An 11,198-nucleotide genomic window follows, 5' to 3' on the forward strand; every position below is an offset into this window, starting at 1 on the left:
TATTCTGTATCGGGGAATAAACGTATTGAAAAGTAGATCTGACTATAAGCTGAAGTTTAAACCTCTTGTTTAAAATGTATCTTTCTTGAAAACATATACACTTACACTTTTAAGAACACTTTCTACCTTTTCTAAGAACAATAGAACTCAAGTTACACCAACCTTGGCAGTCTTAAAAGAACACCTCACCTAAAAACTATAATAAAAGAGAGCCCAGAATTAGACAAAGCAGAAAAGATCCGGTTTGCTTAATTCTCTCGATATTGAGATATGGACAGCTGAAGAAGGAATATAATCGTCATGATTTGAAATTATGTAGATTACCTTCTACTTTCATGTTTTTTAAGTTCAATCGTAAAAGACAGCAAATACTAAAGAAGATTCTTTCTCAAAAGGGTTTCTAGAATGAACCAAAAATATATTCAAGTTGTCCAAACCTATCTAAAGGTTCTATCAGAGCTATATTACACCCCCACCTACAGCTCAAAGAACAACTTGATAGTAATACTTGTGATTATAATTGTATTGATCGAAAAATATGAATAAAATAAATACAAGCTTTAGACATTATCAAAGTAAACAAAGTACGCCAAAATCAATATCACCCCCCGTGACCAGTCTCTTAGGGTCAATCTGAGTCAGTTTGAGGCTCTTTTGTTTCCTGACTTGACTCTTGAACCCTAGAACTGGTTCGTTTAGTTACTGTGCTGCTACTGCTCATGGTGGTTTTGCTGCTCATGGCACTGAAGCTGCTACTGATGCTGCTTCCCTCAGTAAAACTACTGATTGAGCTGCTGACACAACCATTTGTTCCATCAGCTTCCTATAGGAAAAAAACGTTGTCAGTGCGGCGATGTTCAAAGGTTATCTATCTAGCAAAATTACGCGCACTGTATGCGCTCCAATGTACTGTAAATGTCAACATTAAAACATTTAAAGTGATTTTTTTCTGAAAAAAAATTAGCGACCTTACTTTTCAGAACTAAAATCTCTGTTGAAATGAAGACGACATTTCCAGTAATCGGAGCACCTCAAGATTATACTTAAAGGAACTGCAATCGACCCTACACTTTAATCTTTCATATATGAAGGATGTCCGAACTTTACCTTATTTGTCAATGTAATACTTGTAATTGTTGTTGCAAGCTATTCTATATTTTAAAAATGTTAGTTTTTACTTTCTAGAAGTCGTAGAAAATAAAAATCGTGATTCGAAATTTTAAAAATTTTATCCATTCACTCATTTTCATGCAATTTGAAAACCATTTTAGCTGATAAACGGAGCAGGGGCGTACAAGGGGAGGGGCTAGCCCCCGGTTCCCCCATAAATGGGGGGGGGGTCGGGGGCACCCATGAATAATAATAAATAAAAAAGATTTTAAATAAAAAAGTTTCATTAAAAAAGCTTTAATCAATACTGCCTTCAGTGTAAATATATATTTGATATTTTTCATCCTTTGAAGCTTACACGGCAGTATTAACAGGGATTGTCTCATGAGTTCACTTTAGAAAATTTCATAAATAATTCATTGACACTTGTAATATGCATATTGGCACTGGAAGTGTGTATTTGATCGAATAGAGAAGGTATCAATATTTTATTAAAAAAGGGGTTTTTAAGGGGGGGGCACAAAAAAATGTTGTGCCCTCCCCCTACAGAAACGCTGTCGTACGCCCCTGAAACGGAGTTCTTGCCGCTGTAAATCGGACAATCCCCTCTTTGCAGACTCAGGCAGATCAGACTCACTTGAAATTACGATTACAGTTCCTTTAACCTTGGTTCAACCAGTACCTTGAGCACAGAATATATTTGATTAAAAACCTTGGTTTAACCAGTACCTTGAGCACAGAATATATTTGATTAAAAACCTTGGTTCAACCAGTACCTTGAGCACAGAATATATTTGATTAAAAACCTTGGTTCAACCAGTACCTTGAGCACAAAATATATTTGATTAAAAAACTTGGTTCAACCAGTACCTTGAGCACAGAATATATTTGATTAAATAGTTCTGGATCCTCAAACGCTTCTTCAAAATGTTCAGAGCTACTTGTCTCGTGTGTGAAATCATCAGTCTGAAATTATTTGTCTTTATTTAAAAAAATTTATCTGTTTGTTTGTTTGTTTGTTTGTCCGATCATAACTCAATTATAGAGAAAAATATTTAGAATCGTAATTTAAGACTAAGCGCGGGTAAACGGCAGGAGTAACTATGAGTACCCTGGGCAACGCTGGGTTCCCAAGCTAGCATAAAAGTATAATATACGATTGCCTTTATACCTTTTTAAACTTTATCTAAGAACTTATTAACATTTCTATGATTGACTTAAGAGCTGCTGTTTTTTAAACGAAAAATAAATTTCTTCCGTTGTTTACCCAAACAAATGAATTTCTAGGATAATTATTCATTAAACAGAAAAAAGATTTGACTATTTCCTTTATAAAATGTGATGTAGTTATCTTTGAAATCAGTTACTAACCTCAAAAGTAAAAACTACCCTAAAATAAAAAAACCTCATGACCTTAAGAAACTTGAATTTGTATCTTTCACTAAATACTTCTATATAGTAGGATCCACCTCGCCAAACACACCACATGTATATACCAACAATATACACAAAACTGAATACAACAAATCAAAATATTGGCTTGACGAGGACATTTTTTTCATGTAATTAATTAATATTATATAATTATAAATATACATTGCTTGTCTGTCTGTAAGTTTCTTTCCAATAACCGTCAAAGGAACTGAGAATTTTTTCCACAAAATCAAATATTCTCTTCCCTATATCCTTGCAACCTGGTGGTGTAAACCTTTGATATTTCAAACTTTGACTATTGGATCCAGTAGAATTCATAGTTTGAAATACCAACAACATTGAGTTTCAAAGATATGTGTACTAAAAAAGCATAACATGTATCAATAACTCAGTTTCTTTATTTACATTTTTTGTATGTCAAAACTCAAAACGGTTCAATTCTTGTGGGACATCACTTGACCGCAGAGAAAATCGGTGAACGTTTATGCATGATAATTTTACAATTAAAAAATTCAAGCAATTAAAAAATGATTGCAGGTGAAGTAAAATTTAAATGCTATTATCACTGAAATAAAGGGTGCGGAGCGCCCTATAAATCAAGTTGTGTAAAAATATATAAATCAAGTTGTGTAAAAATATATAAATCAAGTTTTGTAAAAATACATAAATCAAGTTGTGTAAAAATATATAAATCAAGTTTTGTAAAAATATATAAATCAAGTTTTGTAAAAATATATCAATCAAGTTTTGTTAATATATATAAATTAAGTTAAAAAAAAGTTAAACTTTTGTATACCTTTTTTAAAGCTGTTGACTATTTGACTATTTAAGTATTGGGATCACGTCTTGAACTCCATATTTTGGTTGTCCCTGAAACTGTAGGTGGTGTAGAGTATGGGGGTGAAGGCCAGGGTGACCAGGGTGTACAACAGTTGGCTCAACATAAACAATATCTTGGACTTAGGCCCGTCAGTAAATTCCTAAATAAATGTAAAAAGGGATTTTTTATCTTGTCTGGGAGTGTATGTTTTTTGTTTGTTTGTTTGTTTGTCTGTCTGTCCGTCCGTTTGTATTTGGTTTGTTTTCAATCAACCTCAAAACGGCTGAACCGATCGGGCCCAAGTTTTGTGTGGGACCTCACATGACCCCAGGAAGGATGTATGGATGCTCAAAATCCCACAGATAGTATCAAAAGATTTTGATTTTTGTTAAATTTAGAAAATGCGCGGAAAAACATTATTAAATCCGCGAGCTTTATTATGCTCGAATTGATAGAGCCAAAATTAAAGGTAGAAATAGAAAATGCGTGCGAAGCGTCCATCAACGCCTATTTGATTTATATTTTATTTATAAAATGCTAGAGTAATAGATAAAAATAGAAAGACAACTTTTATAATCAAATCATTATCGTTTAAAAGTCCCATGAGCAAAAGACACAGCAATTGTGGAATGTAAAAAGACACATTTCACTGAATTGGTAATTTAATATTTGTCTAGTAAAACTATTTACGTTGTAACAACATCAAATACAATTAAGTATTGCTTCTACAATCTCGTTTTTTCTTCCGAGCCGCTGTAAATGTATTTTAATATTCTATATGAACTGCACAAACAACTTTAAATATATTCATCCATGCATACCGACACAAGGTCTAATTTATGCAAATTACTGGGACGATTTTGTAACCTCGTCTCCTCTAGTTTTCATTTTACATATTAGAAAAAGAAAATTTTTAGTTAGCATTTAAAGATTTAAAAACTTATTTTTTTCTTCACTTTACCTCCTAATAATAAATAAAGTTATGTTTGAAAACATTAAAAAATATATTAATTGAAATTTACTCTAGAAGGCATTTAATATCTTTTTTATATTTTATACTTTTTTCTTTCTAAAAATCAATGTATTTTGACAAAGAAATGAATACCTCTGTTTTTTCAATTATTCCCAGAGCAATTGTTACTTTTCGTACTAGCTTATTCATTCCATTCTTCTTGTCTTTGATCAGATACCTGAAAATATAATATTTTTTAAAACTACAGTTTAACACAGAAAATTGGGAGACATCGAATAAAATGAATAAAATGACGTTTTCTGAACCTACTAATTGAATGCTGCAGATATTTAGTTTTTTTATTGAATAAATTCATGAAGCTTTAAAACTGTTCCCACTTACTTCATGCCTACTTATCTATTTTACAATTATTTAGATTTAGGTCTGCTAGTATAAAAGTAAAACCCATTGAAAAATTTTAAAACCACATTTTATAAATTCTTTCAATGTCTCCAAAGTTCTGGGTTAAACTGTAGAATCATAAAATACCAGGGTATTATTGGGAAATTTATATTTTTTATACTTTTCGAAAGTTGAATTTTTCAAATCTGTAAAATTAATGTAGAAACTGTTTATAGTAAGAAAACTTCATAATTTGTTGATTTCTTCCTTAAAAAGTTTTAGTTCAATAGGATTTAGAGTCTTCTTTCTTTACAGAAATTAAACAGACGGAAGTTCTATTTTTTTTCTTAAAATTTCATCAATTCTCGCAATTTTTAAAGTAAACAATGGAAATGAATACAGTTCCCAAACTACCGGTATAGTTTCCAAGGTACCTGTATAGTGTATAGTTTCCAAGCTACCTGTATAGTATATAGTTTCCAAGCTACCTGTATAGTTTCCAAGCTACCTGTATAGTTTCCAAGCTACCTGTATAGTGTATAGTTTCCAAGCAACCTGTATAGTATATAGTTTCCAAGCTACCTGTATACTGTATAGTTTCCAAGCTACCTGTATAGTTTCCAAGCTACCTGTATAGTTTCCAAGCTACCTGTATAGTTTCCAAGCTACCTGCATAGTATCCAAGCTACCTGTATAGTTTCCAAGCTACCTGCATAGTATCCAAGCTACCTGTGTGAAGTGATTAAATCTGGATCTCTTTGTAGTCTATCTGCCCAGACAACTTCGGTAAGGAACAGATAAATCCCTTGCCAGACACTTGAACATAAATAAAATAAAATACTGTATAGCACAATCGGCATTTGCGAGGCACTTGAAAATAAATAAAATAAAATACTGCATAGCACAATCGCCATTTGCGAGGCACTTGAGAATAAATAAAATAAATACTGCATAGCACAATTGCCATTTGCGAGGCACTTGAGATTAAATAAAATAAAATACTGCATAGCACAATCGCCATTTGCGAGGCACTTGAGAATAAATAAAATAAAATTCTATATAGCACAATCGGCATTTGCGAGACACTTGAAAATAAATAATTCTGGATTAAGCATAACTGGAAATTGACATACACCTTGCCAGACATTTTCATATATAATAGAATATAACATGCCATAACCAATTGCTATACACTGTTATAGAATATAAATTAGCTCTTGCTTTGTACTTACCACTTGCTTTAGCAATATTCATACACTTAACACTTTTGTGGCCGTATTCATCATATTGGAGAGACCGGGAAACGTAAATAATACAATTTTAAGTTTTGTTTACAACCAATCTAGCCATTATTCTATTGCACATGTTATGCCCTTGAAATAATATTTTATTTACCTCACTTCAAAATCATTAAAATTGCGGCGTCAAACCATACAGAATTCCAACCTTTAGAAACCGCTACGTATAGCAACAAGGCGTATTTTCCGGGAGAACATTTTTTTATCTTAAATAATCTGTGTAAAGTAGATATAATTTTCATAAAATCCTTTTATTTAAATGGTAACACGGATTTCTATAATGTTTGACGCCCAAAATTGCCATGCACCGTTCACTTATTTTGGTAATTTTATTGTAAACAAAATATCTATTAGCTATTAATTGGTTTTAATCTTAATTTTCAAAGATAACTGTGGCCGGGGAAGAAGTCGATTTTCCTTCAGAATTTCCGGCCTAAAGGTATGTCGATGATACCTTTGTATAGACACAATTATACACTTTTCAATGTGATTGGACACTTTTAAAACATTCAAACATAAAAACCTTTGCCAAAGAAATCAAATCAATGATTATTTTGGTTAAAAGTAAAAATTTAGGTACAAAATATTTTTAAGAAAGATCTTAACTACAAAAATATAGTAAAGTTGTAATAAAGAATCACCTGTAAAGGATCATGGGCCAGAACACAACTTCGTTAAATGTAAGAACATCATCGAGCTTGATTGCATCACTAGGAATCAGCTGCCACCTGCCATTAAATTCTTGGAGAAAGTCAAGGGGGGGCAATGGCGCTTGATGAAATACAAAATATACCATACAAGTTTAGTAATCTGATATAAGCGTTTGTTTACATGTATCCCAGAAATTGCAGTAAACATTATTTTGTAAACAAAGCTATAGTTTCTTGAATATACAGGGTTACCCACTAAGAATGATATTTTAAAGGGAGTGTTCGCGAAAAATAGTTAAATTAAATTCAGTTTTGGTCGCTACATTTTTACGCCTATCTGTTGGGTGTAAGAAGAAAATGGTTAAAAACGCCCTATACCCAAGAGAGTAAAACCCAAGACAGTACAACCCATTCGTATGTAGTTTATTTATAATAATCTTTTTTATTTTTCTCCATGCGCTATATACTTTGGACGACGATTTTTTGGCCGTTAGGTGTCTTTCCCAAGTGGAGCGAGAGGAAGAGACACCTAGCGGCCAAATATTCGTCGTCCAAAGTACATCGAATATAAAAAATAAAAAAAATTATGGTATATAAAATACAATTAAACAAATTGCCCAAATTGAATCCGACACCCCCCGTTCTTATTTTACAAAATAAATCGCAAAAACAAAGAGGAATTAACAACTGCTGAATTATTTCAAGAATCCATGTTTTTTAGATTTTATTTGCTAATTGGGAGAATAAAGATGATTTATTTTCCTGTTATCTATGTTAATAATGTTTAAATAATAAAAAATGTCTAAACCTGTACAAATGAAGGGTAAGAGGTGGGAAAGCATGCAGAAAGAAAGAGGTTAGTTTGTCCAAACTGTGAAAAACTGACAAAATATTTGTTTTTAAAAACAGGTCAAAAGAAACCACTAATAAACTGTTTGTGTGGTTAACTAAACTGTAAATTAGTTACCTAAACTGTTTGTGTAGTTACCTAAACTGTTTTGAGTAGTTACCTAAACTGTTTTGAGTAGTTACCTAAGCTGTTTTGAGTAGTTACATAAACTGTTTTGAGTATGTGACCTAAACTGTTTTGAGTAGATACCTAAACTGTTTTAAGTAGTTACCTAAACTGTTTTGAGTAATTACCTAAACTGTTTTGCCAGACCAGAATAGCAAGCATTAAACATCCCATACACAACACATAGTTAGCCTAAACATATCAGAGACATATCAAATATATTAAACATCCCATACACAACACATAGTTAGTCTAAACATATCAGAGACATATCAAATATATTAAACATCCCATAAACAACACATAGTTAGTCTAAACATATCAGAGACATATTAAAATAATTTGAAACAAACAATTTTGAAACAGCTTATATTAGAAATCGATGAAATTTTTAACAGATTTGTAATTTAAGTTTTATAAGAGTAACATTCTGATTCACACTTTTGCTCTAATTGTTAATTACCGACCTTAAACCACATGAGAGAGTTAGGGAAGAAAGCCGTCTGAACAATGACAGATAGGTTCATGAAGTAGCAGAAATCTAACATAAAGAACTCTGAGTTCTCTTCTCTATACTGGAAGTATCTAACAAGAATATATTTTAAAACCACATGAGAGAGTTCGGGAAGAAAGCCGTCTGAACAATGACAGATAGGTTCATGAAGTAGCAGAAATCTAACATAAAGAACTCTGAGTTCTCTTCTCTATACTGGAAGTATCTAACAAGAATATATTTTAAAACCACATGAGAGAGTTCGGGAAGAAAGCCGTCTGAACAATGACAGATAGGTTCATGAAGTAGCAGAAATCTAACATAAAGAACTCTGAGTTCTCTTCTCTATACTGGAAGTATCTAACAAAAATATATTTAAAAAAAAGTTTTTCTTTCACACAAAGAGATTATTACTGATGAGAGGGAGTTCGAGTTGATCTATCTTTTAAGAAACTGTTCACTAAATTTCTAGTGACCCTCTATAGGCAGCAGCTTACCCACAGCTTACTGAATCTTATAATCTGAGCCCAAGTATAATGAAGATATTCTCGTTTTTCTATCTGAAAATGATTTACTTCTATTTGTGATTTATCTTTGTTTTTCTTGAGAATTTTATGCAACAAAGATTTTCCATTGGTGCCCAGATAAGATTTAAACAGTACAGAGCTGGGAACTTTAGAATGGATAACCTTTATTCCCAACTTTTAATTTTAGTCCTTAATCCACTCTTTTTCTCTCTCGTTGGACATCCGTACGCTGTTTTCTCCAATGAGAGTGCATGAATATAGTTCGTAAATTGTATTGACCAATGACAGCCTTGAAAACAAATTCTATCCCATGAGAGAAACCCGCAATTTCAAACAAATAAAGAATTTGTTGTCGGCCATTGCGTAAATTAATCGTTGAAGAAAAATATTTAATAATATGTTTGAGATTCTTTTGTAACCAATTTTAACCAATGTATTAATAATTAAGTGGTGGAGAAATTACTTGAAGGGCCTTCCAGCCAAGAAAACAAACAAATCTGGCGTAAATACCAACCTTTGTTTACAGTCGTTGTCATTGTGTTGTTAAAAATAGTATCCAGCTTCATAAAATGTAAAATGTAAAATGTAAAATGTCCGAATTTGCCTCTTCTTAGTTTGATTATTTTATACTGCTAGAAAAGCTATTTTAAATCACCTGTTTCCGACAAGGCAAGACATCAGAAAATAATAAAACTGAAATAAAACAGAGTTCAAAATATATGAAAACTCAAATAAAACAGAGTTCAAAATATATGAAAACTCAAATAAAACAGAGTTCAACATATATGAAAACTAAAATAAAACAGAGTTCAAAATATATGAAAACTCAAATAAAACAGAGTTCAAAATATATGAAAACTCAAATAAAACACTAGAGTTCGAAATATATGAAAACTCAAATAAAACAGAGTTCAAAATATATGAAAACTGAAGCAAAACAGAGTTCAAAATATATGAAAACTGAAGCAAAACAGAGTTCAAATTATATGAAAACTGAAATAAAACAGAGTTCAAAATATATAAAAACTAAAAATAATATCTACAGGTAACTTTTGATTAACTAGGTAAAACTTTTGATCAGACAGAGGTTTAAGGATACCATTGTGAATCAGGAAATTCCATCTTTGCTTTGCGGGTCCCTTAAAATTAAGTTTACAGTCCCTTAAACTGTTTTTTATCAGAAAAAATGTTACATGTCAGAAAAATTCAAAATTCAATCCGTTAAAAGCTTCAACTTCTTGTTGGATAAGATTGGAAATGTTCGAGTCCCTCCAAGGTCTTGTAGGGTTGGTTCAACAACATGAGTAACAAGTAGAATACAAGTTTAAAACCTTGTTCATAAAAAAGTGTCCAGTCTTAAATTAATTAATCTAATGTTTGGTAATTGAAAAGGAACTCAGCACTCAGCACAAACTGCAATTTTCTAATCCAATCAACACTTTCAGTTTGAACCTTATAAACCTTGTATATTTCAAAGTTTGACGATTGATCCAACAGAATTCAAAGTTTGAAATATCACAGGTCATAGCTTAGGTTTCAAAGTATAAGGATTGGAAATTAGAATTTGTGGCGATAGTTGCATTACCTTCGGAATTTCATGAAATTTTTATAAAAGTTTTCAAAATACTATTTTCTATGATCCAAAATATTTTATTATTGCTTCTCACCGGTGTAAAATATGTTGGATGCCTGGTAAATAAATTTGTTTTAATTTTTTTCTTCAAAACTTTATCGGATTGTATATTTTTAAGTTGTTTTTATCTTTTAATAAAACCAAATTTGTTTTTCCTAAGTGCTAGAAATTCTATAATTATCATAGAAGCCACTCCAAAGGTGAAGGAAAGTTTATCAATCAGCTTAACCTAATAACAATAAAAGTTTTATTATGATACAAATTCCGTTAAAATTTTATAGAGATTAAAAAATAAGACATTTTTGGTAAAAAATGGGGGACATTACATATATACATTTTCATATTTTAAAAAATCTCCTTCCCCTTCCTTACAAAAACCCTAGTTACACCTCTTAAGCAATGAATATACATGATACAGGGATAGAGATATAGGGATAGAGACAGTTTCCAAAGGATCATACTGGATTGAAGGTTTGCCCTGGATGAGGAAGGACAAGAAGGAGATGCCTATAACTTCATACAAGAAACTCAAGCTAGATAAGAAGACAGCGGATAATGTTCAACGAGAATGCTTCCCAGAATCATTTTTGAAGGAATTCTCTGCGAGTACGGAAGATGTACAGGAAGAGCTGCAGGATGTTGATGAACCACCTCGTGGCTTTGCAGCCCTGGCGGCCAGGGCGGGGAGGGGTGTAGCAGAGCTACTTGTAGATCCTGTATTTCACGGTTGGATGAAAGCTCTGAGGATAACAGGGTATATGCAAGGATGGAAAACTAGCCATTCCCACAGTAAACATTTGATTCAAGATGAAAAGTGCAGGATTTGTGTGCTGGGAGACCATAGATGGGATCCTAGGAATGAGA

General features: G+C 32.0%; 2 protein-coding genes across 2 annotated transcripts in view; both read right to left on the reverse strand.

Annotated features, from left to right (window-relative positions):
• Positions 1-508: 508 nt before the first annotated feature.
• Positions 509-8,271, reverse strand: LOC111708185 (uncharacterized membrane protein C776.05). The gene is made up of 10 exons (XM_023481484.1): positions 8,149-8,271; positions 7,810-7,873; positions 7,475-7,547; positions 6,658-6,744; positions 5,448-5,534; positions 4,470-4,554; positions 3,415-3,524; positions 2,524-2,623; positions 1,981-2,076; positions 509-823 (listed from the first exon to the last, which is right to left on the reverse strand). Exons 1-10 carry the CDS (start codon positions 8,227-8,229, stop codon positions 629-631), a joined length of 978 nt encoding a protein of 325 aa, XP_023337252.1. The 5' UTR covers positions 8,230-8,271; the 3' UTR covers positions 509-628.
• A 133-nt stretch (positions 8,272-8,404) lies between these two features.
• The window catches only part of LOC111708186 (uncharacterized membrane protein C776.05), an 8,158-nt gene continuing 5,364 nt past the window's right edge, over positions 8,405-11,198 (reverse strand). Inside the window, exons 5-8 of the mRNA XM_023481485.1 lie at positions 10,490-10,563; positions 10,369-10,390; positions 9,357-9,394; positions 8,405-8,534 (exon numbers count right to left, since the gene is read on the reverse strand). Of these exons, the coding sequence (XP_023337253.1) occupies positions 8,417-8,534; positions 9,357-9,394; positions 10,369-10,390; positions 10,490-10,563 (252 nt within the window). The 3' untranslated portion in view covers positions 8,405-8,416. The remainder of the gene's footprint in view (positions 8,535-9,356; positions 9,395-10,368; positions 10,391-10,489; positions 10,564-11,198) is intronic.

Source organism: Eurytemora carolleeae, unplaced genomic scaffold (genome assembly GCF_000591075.1).
Source record: "Eurytemora carolleeae unplaced genomic scaffold, Eaff_2.0 scaffold839, whole genome shotgun sequence".
Taxonomy (NCBI): Eukaryota; Metazoa; Arthropoda; class Copepoda; order Calanoida; family Temoridae; genus Eurytemora; species Eurytemora carolleeae.